This window comes from Macaca thibetana, chromosome 16 (genome assembly GCF_024542745.1).
Source record: "Macaca thibetana thibetana isolate TM-01 chromosome 16, ASM2454274v1, whole genome shotgun sequence".
NCBI lineage: Eukaryota > Metazoa > Chordata > Mammalia > Primates > Cercopithecidae > Macaca > Macaca thibetana.
Window position 1 is genome coordinate 73179501 of NC_065593.1, and position 26191 is coordinate 73205691.

The window sequence follows — 26191 nt, forward strand, 5'->3', positions numbered from 1 at the left end:
AGTCAGGAAAATCTCCTGAGATGCTAATTCCGATTTTTTTTTTTTTTTTTTTTTTTTTTGAGACAGACTCTCGCTCTGTCACCAGGCTGGAGTGCAGTGGCCCAATCTCGGCTCATTGCAACTTCTACCTCCTGGGTTCAAGTGATTCTCCCGCCTCAGCCTCCCAAATAGCCGGGACTACAGGTGTGCACCACCACGCCCAGATAATTTTTGTATTTTTAGTAGAGACGGAGTTTCACCATGTTGGCCAGGATGGTGTCAATCTCTTGACCTCATGATCCACCCGCCTCAGCCTCCCAAAGTGCTAGGATTACAGGTGTGAGCCACCGGCCAACTCTGATTCTTGAAGGAAGAGTATGAATTAGCCAGGTGATACAGGAGGAGGTGAGGTATTCCAGAGAGAAAACCCAATGTCCATCCTAGCCTCGTGTCAAATTCCAGCCTAGGGGAACCATCACTGCTGCTTCAGCCCAGATCAGAGCTGGCATTCCTTGGTAAGCACCCTCAGCCTCCCTGTTCTGCAGTCCTTGTTCTGTTGCTGGAAACATCTGCTCATTGGAAGCTGTTTTCAGGGTAGTGCAAAACGCTCTCCCCTGTTAACGCCTTGTCAGTGGTCTGGGTCAGCACATGGAGTTCCCAAGGTGAGTCCTCCCTTCTTCCTAGAAAGGCAGCTCTCCCGTCAAGTCCTGCAACTTACTGTTTTTTTGTTTGTTTGTTTTTAAGACAGAGTCTAGATCTGTTGCCCAGACTGGAGTACAGTGGTATGATCTTGGCTCACTGCAACCTCTGCCTCCCAGGTTCAAGTGATTCTCCCACCTCAGCCTCCCAAGTAGCTGGGATTACAGGCACCCACGGTCACGCCTGGCTAATTTTCGTATTTTTAGTAGAGATGGGGGGTCTCACAATGTTGGCCAGGCTGGTCTCGAACTCCTGACCTCGAGTGATCCACCTGCCTCGGCTTTCCAAAGTGGTGGCATTGCAGGGGTGAGCCACTGTGCCCAGCCTTATTCTTTTTTTCACACTAAACACTCCTGGCTCATTTTCTGGGTGTCTACGCTATGGCTTACCCGACCCCTATCCTCCCAAGTGCCTCTGGTCATATCAGTTTCTCGATCCCTCCTTTCATACCCGCAGCCTGTGCTGCACATGGTCCTGCGGTTGAAGTCTGCTACTCACAGAGGAGCCCCGCCTCCCTCAGCCTTGGGGATGCTCTGCCATTTCTGCAGGCAACCCAAGCTGCTTTAATGAATACTGAGTTTATTAATACACCTGCTTTGCTTCAATCAATCCCTATATCTACTATCAGGAGCTATTATATAATAAGAATATTATGACTGAATAAACACAAGTATTGAATCTCAAAATACTTCATGATGACAACAAAATCCCCCTAACAAAATAAACAACTTAGAAGTAGTACAACTACCAAAACAGAAAGAACCAACAAACTGTTTAAAGACAAAAGAAAAGGCTTGTTTAAAAACAAAAAACAAAAACAAAACAAAAACTCATTGCTGGGCATGGTGACTCACGCCTGTAATTCCAACACTCAGCAAAGCCGAGGTGGGCAGATTGCTTCAGTCCAAGAGTTCAAGACCAGCCAAGGCAACATAGTGAGGCCCCATCTCTACTAAAAATATTAAAAATTAGCTGGGTGTGGTGATGCACTCCTGCAGTCCCAGTTACTTGGGAGGCTGAGGGGGGAGGATCACCTGAACCCAGAGAGTCGAGGCTGCAGTGAGCTGTGACCACACCACTGCACTCAAGCCTGGGCAAAAGAAGTGAGACACCCTACCCCGCCCCCAAAAAAAGAAAAACTCACACAAGACTTCCTCATCCCTGTCTCCTTTTCCTGTCATCAACAGATCAAGAAACTCAGTTCATTCCACTGTATCTCAAAACCTGTCATGACATCATGTAACAGAATCCTTCCTGTACTAGAGATGAAGTCACAGCAATAGGAGCATTGAAAAGACTTACACCCATGTGTGCACATATGGTGAAGCAATCCTCAGCAACTTTACGACAGAGTTAAGTCACTGACCTATCCAACATTCGTTCCCTTCTTTTTTTTTCTTTCTTTTTTAGTTTTTTGAGACGGAGTCTTGCTCTGTCACCCAGGCCGGAGTGCAGTAGCACAATCTCGGCTCACTGCAGCCTCCACCTCCTGGGTTCAAGTGACTCTCCTGCCTCAGCCTTCTGAGTAACTGGGACTACAGGCACATGCCACTGCACCTGGCTAATTTTTTTGTATTTTTAGTGGAAACAGCGTTTCACGGCGTTAGCCAGGACAGTCTCGATCTCTCATGATCTACCCGCCTCAGCCTCCCAAAGTGCTGGGATTACATGTGTGAGCCACCGTGCCCAGCCACATTCCCTTCTTTATCACAAAACTAAGTTAACTTTGTTCCAGGTGAAAAGCAACCTCAACAAAAGCAAGCAAAGAAAACCCACCAAATATACCAGAAACCTAACATTTTCCAAATCGGAGTGGCTACGTGATACGCTTCTGGCCAAGATGATGTAAACAGAAACTGCTGGAATGGAATTGTTTCTGGAGTAGTTATTTGAATGGGAATGGCCTTAACAAGCATCTGTGATTTGAGTTCACCTTTGGCTCACCTCCTGCTTGGAGCATGGGTAGGATGCTTCTGGAGCAGGCATCTCACACCTACTGGGTAACAAAGATGAGGATGAAAGAAAGAAGCCTACAAGACAAGACAGCTAAACTAAAGGCTGGAGGAGGCCGGGTCCCACACACAATCACGGAGCTGCTCTTATCAGCTTTAGACTGCCCTGTTCTGGACATTTTGTTAAATGAGGAGAGTGAGCTCCCTATTCAGTTCAAGACACTGCTTAGTCAAGTTTTCTATTACTCATGTTTGAATCCCAGGATGATACATTTAGCTTGCAGCAGTGTAGATATCTGCAACAGACAGCTTTCTCATCACACTGTTGGGCGAAGGAAAGTTCTCAGATGGGTGGTTATGTTTCATTCACGTAGCATTCTGGGAGATGACAGTGCTTTGTCATATTTCAAGAGAATTACATGGCCTAGACTAGAGAAAGGTACAAGAACGGTCGCCCTTTTATCTGCAGGGCGTACATCCCAAGAAACCCCAGTAAATGCCTGAAACCGTGGCTAGTACCAAACCGTATATATACTATGTTTTTCCTATACATACATACATACCCATGTTAAAGATTAATTTATAAATCAGGCACAGTAAGAGATTAATAACAATAATAATAAAATAGAACAACTACACTAATATACGGTATGTAATGAAAGTTATGTGAATGTGGTTTCTCAAAATATCTTAGTGTACTATACTAAAGGTAACAAACCACAGATAAGTGGGGACTACTGTACTTTAAACAAAATTTTAGAACTGTTCAAAATTGTATTGTTCTAACAAGATTAAGTCCAAAAAGAAAATCTCCCTATGTCAAATCACCTTAAAAATCAATTAAATGATTTCCATCTTTTAGGTTTCCTTCTACTTCCTGCTCCCCCGCACTAACTCTGCTGTAGTGACAATCATGGCAATAACTTTATAATAAGCTTTTGCACCTAGCATCATATAAGCATTTGTCTATGTCTTTATAAGCATCATTCTTAATGGCTGCATGTATTTTATCACACTGATGTATCAATTTACTTAACAACTCCCTACTGCTCACCAAGAATATTAGTAGAAAAAAATTAATGACTGCGGAGGACAATCTAAGAGAGGACACTGATCCCAAGTCAATATGCAGCCATAATATTCAAGGTTAGGATCCTATTAGATACAAATTATTCTCAAGGTTTTAAATTCAACGTCTACTGCACTTATCCAGAATGGGCAACATTCAGAATCTAGTGGTTAATTATGTATTCTAGTTAAATAAGGCTGATTGTATACATTTTATTTTAAAATTAATTTTACAGGCCACATCAACATTAAGATTAAGAAGAACACACCTTTTATTTGGAAGATGTCGAATCACACGGCAGGTCTCAGGCTTCACTGGCATGGCATCACAGTCATAGAAAGGAAAAAGTCTCTATTGACCTTAGGACATTTCCCTTTAGTTTTATTGTTAGAAGGAAACAAAAAACACTGTAAGATCTTTCATCTTCCTTGTGAAACTAAAATGCATTCACTCATCCACCCAACAAATATTTACCGAGCACCTACCATGCATTAGGCATCGTTTTAGGTTAAGCAGAAGAGTAAGATAACATCCTGCTCTCATGGTGCTTTCAAGTTGGTGGAGAAATACACAATAATCAAGTAACAAATAAATTGACAGGGGCTTTGAAGTGCATAAAGATAAAGTAATAGAAAATAATGAGGGGGACCAGGTGCGGTGGCTCACGCCTGTAATCCCAGCACTTTGGGAGGCGGAGGCAGGCAGGTCAACTGAGGCCAGGAGTTCAAGACCAGCCTGACCAACATGGTGAAACCTTGTCTGTATGTACTAAAAATACAAAATTAGCCAGGCGTGGTGGCGCATGCCTGTAATCCCAGCCACTCAGGAGGCTGAGGCAGGAGAATTGCTCGAACCTGAGAGGTGGAAGTTGCAGTGAGCCAAGTTCACGCCATCGCACTCCAGCCTGGGCCAGTTCGAAAATATTAATAACGAGGGGGGTATCATCTAAAAAGGCTCTCGAAGGAGGCAGTATTTCGGCAGAGTCTCAAGTGGTGCAAATGAGCATTGTGAAGATCAGTTCTATAAAGAGGAATCTGCCCTGGGGTGCACATGAGCTTGGGATGTTCTGGTCAGTGAGGTGTACAGGAGCCAGATCATGATCATGATGGACACACACACACACAGTCACACACTTTTTCTTTTTCTTTTTTTGGAGACAGGGTCTCACTCTGGCATCAAGGCTAGAGTGCAATGGTGTGATCTCAGCTCACTGCAACCTCCACCTCCCAGGTTCAAGCAATTCTCTTGCCTCAGCCATCTGAGTAGCTGAGATTACAGGCATCCACCAACAAGCCCAGCTAATTTTTGTGTTTTTAGTAGAGACGGGGTTTCACCCTGTTGGCCAGGCTGGGTATATATATTTTTTATTCCAGTGGTTAAGAGGAGGGCACTGAAGGGTTCAGATGGAATGACACAATGATTTGATCTGTGTCATATTAACACATGCAAAACACGAAGCTAACTACTGTGGAGGTTAAACTGTAGGGGATGGGAATGGAAACCAGGAGCCAAGTTAGGAAGCTATTTGGCAAGCAGTGTATTTCTTCCGAGGCTACTACTGTGTAGACTCTCTCACTGTCTGGCTGCTGGATGGACAGAAGTTCACTATGTGACAGCTGGGTGTGGTAGCTCATGCCTGTAATCCCAGCACTTTGGGAGGCTGACAGGGGTAGATCACCTGAGATCTACAAGGAGTTCAAGACAACATGGTGAAACCCCATCTCCACTAAAAATGCAAAAATAAACCAACTGTGGTGGTGTGCGCCTGTAATCCCAGCTACTCAGGAGGCTGAGGCAGGAGAATTTCTTGAGCCTGGGAGGCAGAGGTTGCAGTGAGCCAAGATCATGCCACTGCACTCCAGCCTGGGTGATAGAGCGAGACTCCATCTCAAAAAAAAAGTTCACCATATGAGAGAATGACCTGATCTGAACATGTGTCCAAACTGACGGCAAGCAGCAAATCCGCAAGACCAAGCCCGTTTAATACCTAGGGATGTGATTCCTTCTTAAACGTTCAGCCTACCATTCTTCTTCCCCGTCTAGTTTTACGCATTAAGTTATTCCCAGTTACCAATTCTTAATGGGGAAAAAAACAACGATTACGATGAATTACCTAAATCCTGGTGCATCATTCAAACTTAGTAAACGCAAAAGAGAGCAGCCCTGCCTTTCTAATTTTAAGACCTGCTGTATGAACTCCCCTTCTTTTTCAAGCTTCCTTGGTCTTTTGTGATTAATTTTAGTAACTGGAGAACAACCTGTTTAAGAACAAATGAGTCATAATACAAGCTTAATATCTAGAAACCTAAAACCTCCTCCACAGAGAATATCATTTTCAAGTATGAAATTCTTACGTTTTAAACACTGATATCCCATGCTCATTCTACAACGCTTCCTGCCTTGAAAGAGAGATGAGGAGGAACAGGCTTGGAACTTGAAAGTGTAGAAAGCTAGCAATAGGCATATTGCTTTCCTAAAGGCATTGGTCACAGGCATGTTTTATGACACACAAAAAAATTCCTCACCTATTGTAAAGCAGTTGTAATCTGTGGGTTTTAAAATACATTATTTGGGAGGCAGGGGCGGGTAGATCACTTGAACACTGGAGTTTGAGACCAGCCTGGGCAACATGGCAAAATCCCGTCTCTACAAAAAACACAAAAATTAGCCACGTGTGGTGGTGTGCGCCTGTCGTCCCAGCTACTAGGGAGGCTGAGGTAGGAGAAATACCTGAGCCCGGGGAGGCTGATGCTGCAGTGAGCCATGATCTGGAGACTGTACTCCAGCCTGGGCAACAGAGTGAGACCCCATCTCAAAAAAATAATAAAATTAATAAAATACATACTTTCCTATAGCAATCTCATAACAATTTCTCATGAACAAGAATAGCAAACTCTACGATTTCTGAAGAGGAGCCTCTACCCTGGTGAAGGTAGGCTATGTAAAGGCAGGAATATACCCAGAAAGGCAGTGATCAAACAGGAAAGAAATCAAAGGCTATTGACTCCTTAGCGCTCAGCTGTCCCTTTTGACATTGTGATTGGTTATAAATTTCTCCCTTTTGAATTGTGATTGGTTATAAATTTCTCCCTTTTGAATTGTGATTGGTTATAAACCTCTCTACACGATAAGCAATTACTTCAAGGATGATCACCCTAAAATACGCAGGTGACAAAACAAGTATTGCATTTCAATAGGTGGTTTTTCCTACCAACATTTAACCAAAAAAATGCTCACCAGGTTAAGAGATTCTGGTCACACAGCACGCAAAGCTCAATGGGCATCTTGCATAATTTTGTTAGGCTTAAACTTCAAGCACTGAAGAGTCCCTCAACATAAAAAACCTTTTCCCCCCGAAAATGAAATTCTCTTTCTAAAGATGGAAACTTACAATCAGGAAGTGGCTGGTATTGATTCTGAAAGAATCCCAGGAAGCATTTCACAGATATTCCACTCCTAGGAGTGTCCAAGGGAGATAATGCAGTCATGGGTTCTTAGTTTCTGTTTCTTGTTGGGCCAGTAAAGTCCTTTCCTCATCCCTCTTTTCTATTATCACTAGAGACAGAAACTAAAAACCATGGCTTCAGGTTGCTAAAAGCCTCAAACAAAACAAAACAGAACCACAACCACAGCAAAATAAGGTGCACTGGACAAGCTTGACTCAAACCTAGGACATAATTTTCATTTTCTTTTGGGATCAAATACCTCATTTTTTTTTCCCCATTCATTCGCTCTTTCAACAAACATTAATGATCACCTACTAAAAGTCAGAGATCATACTAGGCATTGGGGATACAGAGATGAAGAAGATTTAGAGGGAAGAATTATAGTATAACCCAAACAAGTCTGCCTATGGCAAATGGTTACACTAACGACCCCAGTGACTCATACCCCCAGGTTCCACACCCTTCTGTGGTAGTTAATTTTATAAGCGCCCAACCTCCCCAGGGCCTGGGTGCCCAGACATTTGGTCACACATTATTCTGGGTGTTTACACAATGGTGTTTTTGTATGTTATTAACATACAGATTGGGAGGTTGAGCAAAGCACACTGTCCTCCCTAGTGCAGGTGGGTCTCATCCAATCTGTTGACGGCCTGAATGGAACAAAAAGCCTTCCTCTCCTCCAAGTAAGAGAGAATTCTTCCTGCCTGAAGGCCTTGAGATTTGGTCACCAGCTTTTTCTTGCTCTTGGACTCAACCTAAAACATCAGCTCTTACTTAAGAGCTGATGTCTTAAGCTTGCCTGCCTTTGAGCTTGGACTGGAACTTACATCATTAGCTCACCTGGCTCCCAGACCTTCAGAATCAGACTGGTACTATCCCATTGGCTCTCCAGCTTGCCAACTCACCCTGAAAATCTTGGGACTTGCCAGCCTTCATAATTGCATTAAGTCAACACTTTATATTAAATCTCTTTACACACACACACACACACACACACACACACACGGTCTTTTTCTCTGGAGAACCCTGATTCATAAACCTTCACAGTGACTCTGGGCTTTGGCCAATGAAACACTGGGAAACACAGTGCTGGGAAGTTTGTTAAGTGTCTGTACACTCAGGTGTTCCTTCTTGGAAAACTGCCACTCCCTTGTAAAAAACCTGTACTACCCTCCCAAGCTAATGTGGGGCAGACCCTAGGACTCCCTGGCCAGCGGCCACAGCTAACAGTCAGTGAGGCTGCTGTGAGTGACTCTGTACCAACCTTGGAAAATGTTAAGCAAGACAGTGCATAATCACATTTAAAAAAAACAAAAACAAAACCAAAAAAGCAACAACTGGAGTACCATGGGGTGACAATATGAAAGACAGTTCATAGAGGAGAAAGAGTCCAGAGTCAGTAAGACCAACTCACAGCACACAACAGGCCTTCACAAAGACGGTGGCTATGAAGATGGAGAGGAAAGAGAGTTGACAGCGGAACTCGCAGCACTTGGAAACCTATTAGGTGCGCGAGACAAAAAAAAAAAGGAGACAACCAAGAGAATCCCAAGGCTTCTGGCTTGGGATCCTGTGTGCAGAGGACAATCGGGTGTTACAATCGAACAGGGTGACAGGAGTAAGCATTGGCTTGTGGGGAGGAAGAGATGCACGAAGAACAGGCAAGAGAGCTGGAAGGCTAAGGACAGTGGCGTACGTGGGCGGCATGACATCCCCAACATGAGGAGCAGAGCGCTCTTCCCACACAAAGACGGTCATTGGGAAACCTTCACCCAGTCAGGACCACAGCAATGCCCAACAGCAATGTTATCATCACGGCCATGACATTCTTCTGAGAACCTGACTTTTCTCCTTGGTTTATCATTCTCAAAACAAATATGTTTGGAATGTGCTGGATTATACGAATAAATAGAACAGGCTGAATTACTAACAGAATAATTAGAATGGACCTTCCCACTGTCCATCTCACTCTTGCTAGTACAAGCCTCTACGTTTGAGGGTGCTGGATCCCAGCTTCCAGTACAACATAATAGAAGCGACTGTGGAGGGGTGGGGGGCCCTTCCCACTTGCTGTTTCTCTCTTAGCCACCATCGGAGGCTGAAACAGAATTCCTAGTAAGTGGGTTCATTTGATTGTTATGATTGGTTTTGGCCCATGATCCCTTTGTAAATCAATAAAATAACACAGTTATAATGACAGCTAGACTACCCACAGTAAACCTTCCTTCTTTTCTTAGATCTTGGGAAATCTACTTCTCTGTCCACAGACCCTTCCTAAATCTCCTGCTGGAAATTCATTAAGCAGCAAAAACAGAAAACAAAGTCAAGGTGAAGGTACCAGTTAACTGAATGGGATTCAGCTTATAAGTTTAGAAGTTCAGCTTCTAAAAAACGTGACTCATTAGAATCCAGGAATAAGCCCCAGCATGAGCCAAAAAGCTCTCTGGGCTGGCTTTCAGCTTAGGGTGTAGACACTTGAAATGGATCTTTCCAGAAACCCAATGTCCTGAAAAGTCCCACTCTGCACCCTCTTCAGAAGGACCGAAACCAAGTCTCCAAGCCGCTGCCAGCTCCCACCTGGTCCCATCAGCTCCACATGCTCCCGTCTTTACTAGTTCACGTTGCTGATCTGTCTTGTGAGTGGTTTTACTCTTAATGTCTCAGGATTGTATGATTCCAAATTTCTTTTACCATTTTAAGATTTCTCATAGTCACAATGACCCCAGACTCCACCCACAAAAATGGAGCCTTCACTGACAGAAAACTGCCCCTAAGTTAGCGTTGCTGTTCAGTCACGTGGTACTGTGGAAAAAGAACAGGGTTGGAAGTTGAGAGATCCAGTTCAAAGCTTAGTGCTCCACTTACTACTGCATTTGGGAGAATCACTTAACTACCCCAAGACTCAATTTGCACATCTGTACAATGGGAACAATGATGCATACCTAGTGCGTTTATGTATGTTATCCACTGAAGGGACTATTTGAATATTTATTCATATACATGACTTCTCACTAAGGATAAGTTGTTTGACGACAAGAACCGTGTTTTTTAACCTTTGCCTCCCATAATACCTCACACACAATAAATGCTCAAGAAACATTTAATGATGACATACAATGAATAAATGCAAGAAAAACACCAGACACATAAGAGACGCTAAAATACGTGGTGAAAGAGTATCACAAAGATGTCACATCTTGTGCCGTGGATCTTCCTCTGGGCTTCTGAGAATTTGCACTCCTACAGCAGGCTCTCCAGACACCATTTCCAACAACAGTTCTCAGGGACAGGTAATTTGGCAGTTTGTACATCGTGAAATGTCTAGTATTACCGAGTCACTCGGACTGGTCAGGACAAATAAACATCCATCATACCAATTGTCGATTCCAACCAGTAAAAAGCTACTGCCTTGCCCATTACTTTTGCAACTAAATTCCAAATAGTGAAGACAACACTTTGAAACAGCTACTGGGAAAAACAGAAAAGCCCATCAGGTGTGTTCCCCCACACCCCCAGCATCAGCCATTTTCAAACGGAAAACACACAGGACCCTCTCACAAAGAATTCACTGTGTAAACATGATCATTAAGTAATATGACCATTTTTTCTTTTAATTTAAGAAACAGGGTCTCGCTCTGTTGCCTAGGCCAGATCCCGAGTAAATAATTTTTTTTTTTTTTAAAGACAGAGTCTCACTCTGTCGCGCAGACTAGAATGCAGTGGCACAATCTTGGTTTACTGCAACCTCCACCTCCTGGGTTTGAGCAATTATCCTGCCTCAGCCTCCCAAGTAACTGGGAGTACAGGCATGCACCACCATGCCCAGCTAAATTTTGTACTTTTAGTAGAGTAAAAATTTGTAATTTTTAGTAGAGTACTTTTAGTTTCCCGATGTTGGCCAGGCTGCTGTCAAACTCCTGACCTCAGGGGATCCACCTGCCTTGACCTCCCAAAGTGCTGGGATTACACGTGTGAGCCACCGCGCCTGGCCTCCGAGTAAATAATTTTTTTAAAAACAAACATGCACCGGGTGAAGCTGCTCACGCCTGTCTACCCAGCTACTCAGGAGGCTAAGGCAGGAGGATCACTTGAGTCCAGTTCAAGTCCAGCCTGGGCAACATAGCAAGTCTCATCTCTAAAATTCGAAATAAACAAATAAATAAATAAATAAGCATATTAACTAAAAGTGCCCCAGAGACGTTATACAATGATGCAAACACACTCTCCATCGTTAATACACAAAGGTCTCTTCCCAGACTTGATGTCAGAGATATTTTATAAGTTTCACAACAAAATCACTCTAATGTATCATCTCACCTCCTTTTTTTGACCAAAAACAATTCTACCCACCTCAAAGGGCTCCCTTATTCTGACTAGGTTCCACTGGCCTTTTGTCTGCCCCCCCAAAACAATCTCACCACCCTTTCAGAGGCTGACAACTCGGCAAGGGTGAAGATTTTGAAAAGGATGTACTACTGGCCACCTAGGCCATTCGAAAGTGGAGTTCCAAAGATGGGAGGTAGGAACTACAATCTAGGGACTAAGCTGAAAAGCCCCCAGGGTGACTCCCTTGAAAACATGCCTTCCAAAGATTGGTTGAAAATGGGAGCATTTACTTTGTAATTACATCATGCATTTCTTCCCCACTAATCAGGTGCAGACCACGGGGCAAATCCCCACCCCTCTCTCTTCCCTGTGGCCAGAACTTGGTGAGTCAAGAGAATGGTCATGCCACCCCCTCCCCCACTGTCTCCTTTTGCTCATCAGAACCACGGATGAGGATACAAGTCTCGGGGGCTATTTTTAACTCCTGGCTAAATTAATTTGGTCCAAGTGCAGCAGGAGTCCCTTCCCTTGTAGGAAATACTTCTGTTACTGTGAATCTGGTACATAAAATAATCCACCCACTGAAGAGCAGAATTAGCACTGGAGTTTTTTTGTTGGGTTTGTTTCCCCGAAATAACTTCTTTTTAAGGTTTCCTGTGGCATCACAGCAAGCGAGGAAGGGTACCTGCGGGCAAGTGCCGAGGGTGCTTTCAGAAACGGACTCGGGCTTCCTCAGAGGCTCATGGGAGGGGGGTCCCGATAGGACATGCAGAACATTACAGGCTTCCCTTCTTGCACTATTATGACAGGTCCACTGGCAAATATGTCACCTGAGTGTAGGCACTGCTGGATGACAGCATTAGGCAAGAGATGTAACTCCCATGGGCCAACATGAGCAATAGGAAAACACTGATCGACTTATTTTTAAAGGAAAATGATGAAAAGAATTGAAATACATCTTGAAATGTCACCATCTTCATGACGCTCTTCCTGCATTCTCCCATTAGATGCAGGCTGGCTTTCTGGCTGCTAAACTCAGAAGCATTTTATTTCTATTTCTTCCCCACTTACGGCACCTACCCTGTGCAATCTTTTTTTTTTTTTTTTTTTTTTTTTTTTCTTTTTTGAGACAGAGTTTCACTCTTGTTGCCCAGGCTGGAGTGCAATGGTGCAATCTTGGCTAACTGCAACCTCTGCCTCCCTGGTTCAGGTAATTCTCCTGCCTCAGTCTCCCAAGTAGCTGGGATTACAGGTGTGTGCCACCACGCCCGGCTAATTTTGTATTTTTAGTAGAGATGGGGTTTCACCATGTTGGTCAGCCTGGCTGCTCTTGAGCTCCTGACCTCAGGTGATCCACCTGCCTCGGCCTCCCAAAGTGCTGGGATTATAGGTGTGAGCCACCGTTCCTGGCCTACTCTGTGCAATCTTATAACTCTTTGCCTGATTGGTTTATCCTTGCAATTGAAGGATAATCGCTGCATTGGGAGGGCAGGAACTATCTTTACCTTTGTAACCTTCATAGTACAGGGCTGTCAATCCATGTTTAATAACAGAGGGACTATAATGAAACCTGGGTCTGAAGGCAACTTTAAAGATCACTAAATTCAACCTCCATATTTATACGTAAGAAAACAAAGGTCTAGAAAGGGCTTCAGTAATACGGCCCAGCAGAACTCCCAATTCCCACTCCAGGACACTCTGCACTATATACTCTGAGGAATTTTAAATGCACCTTTTTAGCTCCTGTACCTCATACAAATCTAACTTAGTGTGTCAGTTCAGGAACATAAAAATGTTTTGGGGGCGGAACTGGCTTTGCTCACAAAATCATCTTTTTCTAAATTAGATGTTTAAAAGTGCACTTCAAAAAAATAGAAGATTCACTATAAAATTTTTTTCTAGGTTTATTTTAAACGCTTTAAATTTTATTATAACTGAATCTTTGAAATGTTGAATTTTCAATATTTCAGCGGCCCTTACTATTTGATTGGTTTTCTAAGACACTGAAAAGGACTGGAGAAAGAGAGAATTCTCAAGGTTGTAGTAAAGAAAGAAAAGGAAGCAATTTTGCTTTCTAGACATATAGTCCTCCATGGAGTCCAGTCTCACAGGGGATATCACTTTTGGTTTGTAGCAATTTGTGTGATAGGTTCTGTTTTTAGCATTCAGTGTTTATAGTCAGTGCTCTCAGCTTCTTCAAATAGATCAGTTTTACGATCTTCACTGACTTGAAGGTGTACCCAGGTCTGAAGCAAGCCTCCCTATCTTTTAACAAGTTAATTAATTTATTCATTTGGTCTCCTTCCAAACATTCTGGCACACTTCAGTGAACCTGTGACGTCACCGGTATACATGCTGGCTGTCTGCCAGGTGAGGTACAGCAATAACCTGGGAAGTCACCTGAATTCTGTTCAACGGGATGGTTCAAACATATAACATGCAAAATACTGTGTGAACAGTTTCTCCCCAGAGAAGCCAGGGTCACTGGTAAAAATGCACGGGGCAAATAAAAACATAATGACTCAACAAAAATGCGAGGAAAGCTTACTACCTCCAGACGCTTGAAGCCTTTTAACGAATCCCTCTCCCACTCCCTCCCCCTACCACCCCTTACTTTCTCAAATGTCCACACAGCCAAGGCACAGAGTAAACACTAAAGATTATGTGTAAACAGTTGCTTAGCATGTGTGTTATTTTATGGATGACACATAAGAACAGCTTCTCTTCCTACAACTTTTGACTAAAAAGCTGAGGGGCACGCCGGGCGTGGTGGCTCACGCCTGTAATCCCAGCACTTTGGGAGGCCAAGGTGGGCGGATCACGAGGTCCGGAGATCGAGACCATCCTGGCTAACACGGTGAAACCCTGTCTCTACTAAAAATAAAAATAAAAAAAATTAGCCAGGCGTAGTGGCATGTGCTTGTAGTCCCTGCTGCTCGGGAGGCTGAGGCAGGAGAAAGGCATGAACCAGGCCCGGCACGGTGGCTCAAGCCTGTAATCCCAGCACTTTGGGAGGCCGAGACAGGCGGATCACGAGGTCAGGAGATCGAGGCCATCCTGGCTAACATGGTGAAACCCCGTCTCTACTAAAAAATACAAAAAACTAGCCGGGCGAGGTGGCAGGCGCCTGTAGTCGCAGCTACTTGGGAGGCTGAGGCAGGAGAATGGTGTAAACCCAGGAGGCGGAGCTTGCAGTGAGCTGAGATCCGGCCACTGCACTCCAGCCTGGGTGACACAGCGAGACTGTCTCAAAAAAAAAAAAAAAAAAAAAAGGAAGCTGGGGGGCAGGGGGAGTTGTCATTGTGGCCCTAAGAACAGGACTGAGCTTAGTATGATTCTCTCAAAGTGATTCTCACTTAAGACACACAGAGAAAACAAAGAATTTTAAAAAGGGCCAGGCGCAGTGGCTCATGCCTGTAATCCCAGCACTTTGGAAGGCCTAGGTGAGTGGATCACCTAAGGTCAAGAGTTCGAGACCAGCCTGAACAAAATGGCGAAACCCCGTCTCTACTAAAAATACAAAATTAGCCAGATGTGGTGGCGCATGCCTGTAGTCCCAGCTACTCAGGAGACCGAGACAAGAGAATCGCTTGAATTTGGAAGGTGGAAGCTGCAGTGAGCTGAGATAGCGCCACTACACTCCAGCCTGGGAAAAAGAGCGAGACTCCGTCTCAAGAAAAAAAAAAGAATTTTAAAAACGGCTGAATGTGCTAATAAACACACACACACAAATACATATCCACACATCCATGCACAGATGCCTAAGGGGAAGCCCCCAGACCTCGTTCTTCCTCTTCGTAGCAGGGTGGGCTTCATGAACAGACATAATTGAAAGTGAATGGTAACTCTTCTAAGAACAGGGAGGAGCTCTGCACTGACCAAGAAGATGCTGGTGAGCAAAGGTTTTAAGAAGTAGAGGAAGAAGTCTGGAAAGAGCCAGCCCTGCAGACCCCACACCACTAGCCCTTCCTGAATCCGCCCCGCCCCATCATGGCCAGAGCAGGGAAGAGAAGCCCATGGAGGCAGGTGATCAATGGCAGCCAAATAAGCATGGGTCCTTGCTGCCCTCCAGCAGAGCAGAGCCACGCTCACTACTCCCACTGCCCCAGAAAGCAAGTCCTACTCTCCTTCTACCTGCCCTTGTCCGAGTCTGTGTCTTAATTTGGTGGAGAAGGGGGGAAAGCCATTTCTAAACACAGAGCACTTTTATCTTATTTTACGTTGTCTGATGAAACCTCGGATGCGGGAATGGGGTACTGGGCAGAGCCCCAAGCTGCATTCTGGGGCCACACACCTGGAAACATAAATCCTGCACCAACTCAAAGTGCCTCCCCAACCAACACCAGGTAAGAAGAGAATGGCTCATTCCACGAGCCACATACTGCAGCGTCCAAGCCTGAGCCCTGGCTGCAAAGTCAGGCAGCGCCAGGGAATGAGCTCACCAATAACGTTAGGTTCCTTTAAGTCTTCTGCTTTCATTTCTTCTCTACTCAGTGTGTATGGGGACAGACTTAAAGTCTAGGAATTGCTCGGCTTTTTGCTCTAGATTTGCTGGTACAGAATGCCATCTCATCCAGAAGGGGCAGAGGACCCTTGAGAAATTGGCCTGAGGATCTCCAGGGAGGGGCCTTCTGCTGAACCCAGGGGCCTTTTCTCTGCCAGGATTCCCTGCACTAATGCATACTCTCAACTACCACTGCTCCTTGAGTCTTGAAGAACATCTCTGTTCAAAAGAACTTTGTAATGTCTTCCCATCTGGCTACTGTAATCTGGGTACTGCTATTTTATGTCTCAGTACTTTTTCCCATCCTTTCATCTTGAAGATGGCAGAGCAGGTACAACATTTGAGCATTTCACAAGGATTGTACCTTCTTTTTCCCCGTCTGTGAATGTGTTAAGAGTCTGCCAAGCTCAGTTAAGGTACTATTAAGCAGCATATGAACAGGACATCTTAACCATTCTCCATGGTATGAAAAAAAAAATCCCAATTTAAAATTTTCAAATTTTTCAGGGGAAGAATGCTTCGGGCAGTTTTTTTTTTTTCTCTTAAATTCTGAAACCTCCCATTATTTTCACTGGTCTTTCTCCTTGAGCCTGCTGGCAGGCATTTTTTATTGGATCGATTTCTAAGACACTGAAAAGGACTGGAGAATAAGATAATTCTCAAGATGGTAAAATAAGCCTGCTAGTTTTCTAAACACTTGACCAGAATTTTCAATAAATGCACCAAGGAATAGCTGTCAATGTGCTCCACTGGCTGCACAACCCAGTCAAGCCACCAACGCCTCGTTTCTCTTCATGACCAATTGCCTTGAAAGAATCAGCCACAAGCCCACTGGATACTCAAGAGATAACATATGACAGTACCTCAGATCATTTTTGCCTTAGCTGTCTCCTCATCGATAAAATAAGGTCAACCCAGATAAATCCTTAACACCCCTTCTGGCTCAATACTCCTGGGATTTGCAGAAAAATGGTATTCAGAAAAGGATAAAATAAGAACATTCTAGCATCTCAGCTCAGTTCTACCTCCCAATGCCTTCATGATTTTCCAACTATCTCCCTGGTACAGGACAGTTTGATCATCCTGTACCTTCATAAGATTTGCTTGCAGATTTGCAGAGTAAGTAAAATCATCCTGCACACAGCCAGTCAACACTTCTCAGGCCTTGGCTGCAGAAAGCCCTAGTCATAGGTCTCTCGCGCCAAAGACCAAAAATCAGATTTTCTCCTTTCTCTTCCAAGATCATGGTGCCAGCAGATTCTGTATCTGGCGCGAGCTGGGCTCTGCTTCCTGGATGATGCCTTTTTGCTGTGTACTTACATAACAGAAGGGTTAAAAGGGGAAATGGCAGTAACAGCTCCCTTGTACCTCTCTTACAAGGGAGCTGGTCCCATTCAGGAAGGCCCCACCTCATGGCTGAATCACCTCCTAAAGGACCCACCTCTTCATACAATCACAGTGCAGTTAAGTTTCAGCATACGAATTTTCGGGGATATGGACCATTAGGAGACATATTCAGTGTGAGATGTCTGACACTGGCAGTCAGAATCTGCTGGCACCTTGATCTTGGACTTCCCAGCCTCCAGAACTGTGAAAAAACATTTCCTATTAATTACAAATTACCCAGTCTACAGTATTTTGTGTTGGCAACAGGAACAGACTATGACCAAAGTGAAACCCCTGTTCTGCCCCATCTCACTCTCCCAAATACATGCTCTCCCTCCAGAGTCCCCATGGCTTTCATGTACCTCCATCCATTCACATGTTCATGCCAGAAACCAGGGAGTCATTTTCAACATCTCCATCTCCCCGATCCAACAATGACCAAGAACTGCAGATCTGGCTCCTAAACATATCTTGAATGAGTTGACTCTGTCTATCCCCAGTGCGTCCGTCTACACCAAGCCCCTATGACATCGCCCAGAGGAGAGGTACCTCTACACAGTATTCTCCAGCCTTTGCTATTTCCCCATCTCCACCAGTACACCAAGCGCACTTCCTGCCCAATCCATTTCTTAGAAGGCAACCAGAGTAACCTTTTTAAGATGCAAATCGGACCACATCATTTTTAGGTTAAAACCTTTCCTGAGCCCCCAGTGCTCCTAAGAGTGTGCCCAAAATCCTTGCCAGACACCCAACTCCCAGCTTTCTGTTATTGATTAAACTTCCCACATCTTGGCGTTCTCACTTGCTCTTCCCTTTGTCTCAAACATCCTTTTCCAGGGCCCCATACAGCTCAGCATGCACGTGTGCACACACACACCCCCTTCCTTTCGTCTGCCTATCTCCTACCCATGCATCAAGCTCAGTTTAAATGCAATAGGTCCCTTAGAGAAACCTGCTCAGTGTACCTGTATCCTATTTTAATGAGTGATATGTTAATGTCTGCCTTCCCCGTGCAGAACGTCCAGGAGGGTAAGGAGCACATCTCCGTGCTTAGTGTTATACCCCAGGACCCAGCACAGACTTTGGCCCATTATGGGTTCTCAATAAAGAATATTTAAGCGAAAGAATGAAAAAGTAGGAGGGGGGAAAAAAGGGAAGAGAAGAGGGACAAACTACTCACATCCTGAAGCCTGCCCGTCCTCCCTCCCCGTTCTTGACTGCCTGTCCTCCCTCCCCATTCTTGATGGGGCAGAAATGGGAGGAGAGAGAAGAGAGGAAAGAAAAAAAAAACAGCAAGATGAAGATGGGAATGATGAGCAAGGAAGTGAAGGCTGTGACATGAGGTTTTAGACAACTCCAAACAAGGTCAATAGGACTTGGCATTTTGGAAAAGTTAGTACTTTATGTTCCAGCTATTTCTACCTCTAAAATGCCCGAAAGGAAGACAATATTCCACAATGTTCCAGAAGAGAAGGATGGAAAGTGGCACAATGTTCCAGAAGAGAAGGATGGAAAGTGGCGGGGGCCGGGGGGCAGGGCGGGGGCATGACACTAACTAGTTTTGTTTGTATGCAGCCAAGTCACTCAACATTCATGGACTTGGACCTCCTTGTCCATGAAGTTATAAAACAAGATGACCCCTGAGCTTCCTCTGGCTCCCATGTCCTGGGAGCCTTTGTGGAACCCGTGGTGGCTCAGAACCCACAACAGGCACTCTATCTTGCCTCCACGAGCACCCTAACCCCATTGTGCATGTTCCTGTGCACTGAACACCAAACAGCAATTTTCCTCTTATTTGTGTTACAATAACGTAAATTGGAATCCCTCAGAGCATGCTGCAAAAATGTCATCTTTCGCAGAGGGAAGAATTGAGTCTTGCCTGCACTGAGAAAGCCGCTTTCAAATCAAAGTTTCCTGATGGGAACAGGCATTAAAGATGGGAATCGCTTCAAGCACACAACTTGAGTGACTGAACTGATCAAGCAAAAGCAATTCAGAACAGAAATGTCCAGTCTTCTAAGCCTGCCTGACAATTTTTTTAATTCAGTTAAAACATTACTTTTCATATAACGGCTGAAGTTTCTCTCCATCCAACATATTTTAGACATTGGTATTTTCCATGACTCCTTTGTGGATCCTTTTTTTCTTTTTTCTTTTTTTTGAGACGGAGTTTTGCTCTTGTTGCCCAGGTTAGATTGCAATGGCACAATTATCTTGGCTCACCACAACCTCTGCCTCGCGGGTTCAAGCAATTCTCCTGCCTCAGCCTCCTGAGGAGCTGGGATTACAGGATGCGCCACTATGCCCGGCGAATTTTGTATTTTTAGTAGAGATGGGGTTTCTCCATGTTGGTCAGGCTGGTCTCGAATTCCCAACCTCAGGTGATCCGCCCACCTCAGCCTTCCAAAGTGCTGGGATTACCGGCGTGAGCCACCGTGCCTGGTCTGTGGATCCATTTTTAAGTACACAAGAGATGCAACAGAGACCATCAGAATTGTCCACAAAGAGAGGAAATTATGTGTTCACACATGGGCAACTTCAGAGATCACTGTTCAGTGAAACAGATGCTAAATTATTTCAATCAGCCGCAGCATTGATAATATACACTTAAAAGGCAGCAAGAATCCCCGGGAGTAAACCAGGAGTAGTTTGTTACATTGGCCCAAAGCAATGATGCTCCTATTGGTTTATTTCAGCTTAGAAGTAAACTGAAGGGTGGCCAGGCCCAGTGGCTCACACCTGTAGCACTTTGGGAGGCCAAGATGGGCAGATCACTTGAGGTCAGGATTCAAGAACAGCCTGCCAACATGATGAAACCCCATGTCTACTAAAAATACAAAAATTAGCTGTGCGTGGTGGTGCACGCCTTATAGTCCCAGCTACTCAGGAGGCTGAGGCAGGAAAATCACTTGAACTTGGAAGGCAGAGGTTGCAGTGAGCTGAGATCGTGTCACTGCACTCCAGCCTGGGCAACAGTGTGAGACTCCAAGGAAAGGACAGGGACAGGGACAGGGACAGGGAAAAGGAAAAGGAAAAGGAAAGGAAAGAAACTGAAGGGTGATAAATGTTCACTATAAAATCTGTCAACAACTGCATTGTGTTTATGAAAGCTATTACGATAAATTTGGTGGATTTAGTCAATGCAGCTGCTCAGAGTGGAACAGTACATGCTAACAAGAAATTCTCCTCCAAGAATTTCTCTAAGATGTAGTCCAGAGCTCGAATGAGCTATAAATCTGCTCATTAGTAGAAGCCAACGTTCTATGGGAATTGAGTCTTCCCATTAATAGTAAGTGCCAAAACAAACAGTTGTACAGGCGTTAAAAAAATTAAAGTTCAGAAATCCACATTGATATCAACTCATGATTTCCAGACTACTTACATCAGTGTCGGGTCCCTTATCTGCACCCGGACAAGAAAAAGTAACAAATTCATGGCACCTCTTGTGGACCACAAAACAGCAAACTGGTGGAGAGAAAAGAAAACTAAAATTAGAATAGACATGATTTAACATACGAGCTTTATTTTCCAAACAGAGATACTTGCTGTTAGAAGTCAATTTAATTTCACTACAGACGGAATCTGATAAACAGCAATCAGAAGGCATTTCATTCTAGAATCAGCAACATTTGGTATTGATTAGACTCATAGATAACAGAGTCCCAAAATGCCAGCACTGACAGGGCCACAAACAGTGCCTCTTACTCTCTGAAGTTGAAGGAGAGGAGAATCAGAGATTGTAAGACAGTTTCCCAAAGTAGAAACCGGTAATCAAAATTTAAAATAGTTTGCGCCATCCTAGCCAGGTGCGGTGGTTCACGCCTGTAATTCCAGCACTTTGGGAGGCCAAGGCAGGTGGATCACTTGAGGTCAGGAGTTCCAGAGCAACCTGGCCAACACAGTAAAACCCCATTTCTACTAAAAATACAAAAACAAAAAAAAAATGAGCTGGACATGGTGATGGGCGCCTGTAATCCCAGCTACTTGGGAGGTTGAGGCAGGATAATTGCTTGAACCTGGGAGGCGTAGGCTGCAGTGAGCCAAGATCCATGCTACTGCACTCCAGACTGGGCAACAAGAGTGAAACTCCGTCCCAAAAAAATAAAATAAAATAAAATAAAATAAAATAAAATAAAATAAAATAAAATAAAATAAAATAAAATACTTTGCACCATCCTATAGCAACACACTAACACACACATAAATGTATATAAACATTATATTCTGTGGGTGAAATAAAATATAAAGAGAATAACTGATTATAAATAATGTGAGTATCCCCAAATGTGGGTTGCAGGACTTCCTCAGCAGAATTCGGAACTTAATAAACTCATTCAGACACAAATGCAATCTACAGAAAACACACCTTTGAAATGAAACAAAACAAAACAATCTTAGGAAACACCTTAACACCTTCGTGTATCTGTCTTTTTGCTACAGATGCTGTCACCAGTTGGGAGAGTTCCTGCAAATTCAGCAAAATCTACTACCCAGTAAATATTTTCAGAGCTTAACATGGTTTTGATAAATAGTCCTGAAGATGAATCAACAAAATAATTGTTATAGAATGTAATCCCCTAAGAGGTTTGTTTTTTTTCTCCAGACAGGGTCTCACTTTGTCACCCAGGCTGGAATGCAGTGGGGTGATCTTGGCTCACTGCAGCCTCAGTCTCCTGGGTTCAAGAAATCCTCCTGCCTCAGACCCACAAGTAGCTGGGAATACAGGTGAGCGCCACCACACCCTGCTAATTTTTACATTTTTGTAGAGACAGGGTTTCACCATGTTGCCCAGGCTGGTCTCGAACTCCTAAGCTCAAGCAATCTGCCCGCCTTGGCATCCCAAAGTGCTGGGATTATAGGCGTGAGCCACTGCACATGGCCCCCTAAAAGGTTTGTATTGATGGTAATAATATAGAGGGTGCAAAAAATACATGACCTAGTTAGTCTCTCCTTGAAAGCTTGAAGTCTAGCTCCAAAAAGGTATCATCTACTACTCTTATCATTTGTTGAATAATAACAACATGTTAAAAAACAGCATACCCTCAGAAATACTAGGTTAGTCATAAGTCTTTACTGCATGCTATGGTTTGATTGCAAGTCAGCTCTGAAACCCGTGTTGAAATTTGGTTGCCATAGTGGCAGTTTTGGGAGATGGGACCCTTGGAGAGTAACTCGGCCATAAGGGCTTTGCCCTCAGTGGTAGAATCAACGTCATTACAAAAGGGTGAGTAGAGCCCCCTTCTGTCTCTATGCCCTTCTGCCACGTGAAGATAAGGTCTTCGTCCCCCTGGGAGCGTGCAGTAAACGGGCTCTTGCTCAATGCTGGCACCTTGATCTCGGACTTCCCAGCCTCTAGAACTGTGAGGACACAAATTTCTGTTCTTTACAAATCACCTAGTCTCAGGTATTCTGTTACAGCAGCAAAAATGAACTAAGACGCTGCACAAGGAAGGTTAGAGCTTCCCAAATGTGTGGCTCATATGCTGTTTTCTCCTCTCACCAGTGACAATGCAGTTCCCTGCACATATGGCAGTAGACACAGAAGACCAAATGGGTGAGTCATTTCCGTAGGTGGAAGAGGGTGGCAAGATGGCTCAGAGCTGAAATCTCGAGAGGAGCCCAGAGTACTGGGAGGGCCGCGAGTGGCCAGTAAGAAATTCAGAAAAGCCTCGGAAGTCACTGAAAGGTTCTGCACCAAGAGTAACACACACAAAAACAATGCTTTAGAAGTGCAAACGGTGGTAATAGGAAGAATTTAACAGAATAGATTGAGGCCTATAATGCCCCGTTAAAAGCCTCTTGCACAGTCTAGGTATGAAAGTAATTGCCCATCATCATGCAGGCTGCTAAGAAATGGAAGTAACAGAGGCCAGGGAAATTACATAAGAACGATGAGACTTGCTGACTGATCACACAGCACCATTAACTGGCATCCTATCACGTGCCAGGCTGTTGCTGTTGTTGTGCTAGGTCTCTTCACATGCATTAGCAAGTTGAATCCTCATAACAATACTCCTTAATATGCTGCAATATCTATATTTTATGGATGGGAAAATGCTGCCCAGATCCCCCACATCTAGCATGCTGTACAACAGTACAGTGAATGCTCGTGAACAGGAGACAGGAAGGGAGGCAGGGAGGACAGACAGATGGATAGATGAATGAACCAACAAACAGAGGATAGTCTTTCCCAAGGTGAGTCACCGTGTGATGGAACCAGATTCATGCTAAGAGTTGCTGGACACCACGGCCCCCTCTCCTTTCCTCATGTCATATCCACTGGCAGGATTTCCAGAGCAGAAAGGGTATAGAGCTGATGCCAAGATTTTTTACATGGGTAACAGGAAAATGGGTACATGACAAAATAGACACACACACACACACAAAAATATACCTACACAGACATATACATATACACAAATATAAAACCCAGAGGATGAAGATATGTTATATTAGGGAACCAGAATCATAGATAATTCTTTTTAAAGAGTTTTCTTTTAAGGTAATCATAATATAATGTGATTGTAAAAATACACATTTTAAAGGTACTCATGATACCATGTCACTGTAAAAATACACTTTTTAAAAAAGAAAATGCATGCCTGATATTGAGCAGACAAAGAGTCAGATATCCAAACAGGAACCATCCACAGAAAGGTGACAAGTGGAGATGTCTTAAAGCAAGCATCCCTTTATAGGGGGAGGTACCCTGGGTGAGGGATCCTGCTGGCTGCGGAGCACGCTGGCCACACCTGTCTGCCCTGCACAGTCAGGGGCAGGAGGAGGTGAGTGTGAAGTGAAGAAAACAGCCCTCTTGGCTGCCCAGGCAGCACGGAGACACTCAAAGGGCAGTGCTTAGCTCCTACAAGCCCTGAGAGAAGTGGCCTTTCCACTGTGTTTCTGCTAAAAGCATCTTGATTGCAAAACTCTCGATGGATGGATAATAAAGCTGTGCTGTGATGGCACAAATTAATCTGACCTGCTTGCTCTCCCCAGGCACAAAGTCATCTTTCATCCACTGGAATTAGAAAGATAAATTACCAAAGGAAAAAGGTTACAGGGGCATTACTTCCTCATCATGGTTTATTACAGATGCAGTGTTTTGGGTGGAAAATAAGTATTCTTATTCCCTACTTAATCGTTCAAACATTTGGGCCTTTCATCTCTTTTTAAAAAAAACATCTCCACATTCAGATGAACACTGTTAAGAAAACTCACACTTATCAAATCTCATGGAAGAAGAGTTTGCTTTTTGTATCTGTTCTTTCTGTCTACGATTTACATGTCAATGCAATTATGTATCTACAGCAGGAAGTATTTCTATTGTACACCTCAAAAAAAATCTCTTATGTCAAATTTTATCATAAGATGACCCAGGCCCTCATTAGCCACTATAATTTGCAAGAGCAGCAACAAGCCTTACCTATCCCAAATTAATTTCCTCCCAGCCTTCCTTAACTACCCCCTCCCCACCTACCTTACAGGAAAGCTTCCCATTTGAAGGACTGGATTCACCCTGTGAGAGGCAGACAGAAGCGCCATGTGTTTCCAGACAGCCAATCACAGACACGTTATCTGAAGGATAAAGAACCCTCCAAGCCTATTTGAAGACTCAAAATTCAGAATGGATGATCTCCAAAGGAAGAAGAAAGAGAATGTGCCCAATCCTGGTAACTAAGGAGTAAAAACCCAGATGCCCCCCTCTCCTCTCCAACACCCCCACTTACCCTGAGGGGAGCAGGAAAGAGGAGCTTGGAGGTTGGCTGACGCCGGCTGGACGCAGCATGTGCCTGGGAAAGGCTGCCCCAGAAAACTGAGCAACAGCCAGAGGTTTCAAAAATCACAGATGGCTGGCCTTGATCTTTGGGTTCAAGTTCCAAACGAAATTGGATAATGCATATTTTGTAAGATAATCTAAGGAGGACATTTGAGAAGTCTTGCTAGTGTTGCTGAAAGAGGAAAAGACTGGCTCAGTAAAACAAAAGGATGCACTGGGTTTACCTGGAGATGGACAACACAGGCTTTCCCCTGGCTAAAAATCAGAAGCTATTGCTTTTTGTCTTTTTTTTTTTTTTATTTGGGACTCTAAAGGAATTCATCTAACCACAGTATATGAAGCAAAGGAAATTGGAGTAAAGAGGTAATAAGGTGGTACCTGTTACATAGCAAACCTTCAACAAACATCTGCCTGACCTTGGCAGAAGGAACTTAAAGACAGCAGCCACTCAGCTGGGAGGAAGTGGAGACATGTCATGGAAGATTCCACCCGATGACTGGCGTGGGGGCCGCTCTTGGCCCTTAAACAGGTCTTTGCTCCAGCAAGCACAGGCTATCCAACAAAAACTCACTCAGAGACGGAAACTCATCTTTAAAGACTTTGGGTCACCTCTGGTTATATAACTCAATGAGAGGTTTTAAAACAGGCAGCTATCCTGCAGCTTCCAGTCCAAGTAAATCTTCGTTCAATTATTTCTAAGCACAAAATCACTTTCCTTTAATCCTCTACGTAATACGTGTATGCTCCCCAGCAGTGATGGATGACACAGGAAATGCACAAATCACACTGAGCAAATGACATGGTGGGACAAAAAACTAATAAAGACCACAGACTTGGCCAAGTAACAAATCTTGACATTACCTGGCTTTAAAACTGAGAACACCCAATCTACTGATCCATATTCCTTGCTAATCTTGCTTATAGAAGTAAACTAGATGGAAATTAAGCAGAGTTTTCACCACTTGTCAAAAGTATATTTCAGAAACAGAACAAGTAACAGTCACCTGTATTTGGCTCAAGAATTCATATGGCCAGAAGCAGTGGGTCACGCCT

The 26191-nt window shown here is 44.0% G+C and overlaps 1 protein-coding gene across 2 annotated transcripts in view; it reads right to left on the reverse strand.

Moving 5' to 3' along the window:
• Positions 1-26191, reverse strand: part of PRKCA (protein kinase C alpha) — a 516290-nt gene that overhangs the window by 294881 nt on the left and 195218 nt on the right. For both annotated transcript variants that reach the window (XM_050762434.1, XM_050762435.1), the window contains exon 3: positions 20744-20826. In XM_050762434.1, coding sequence (XP_050618391.1) covers positions 20744-20826 — 83 coding nt within the window. The remainder of the gene's footprint in view (positions 1-20743; positions 20827-26191) is intronic.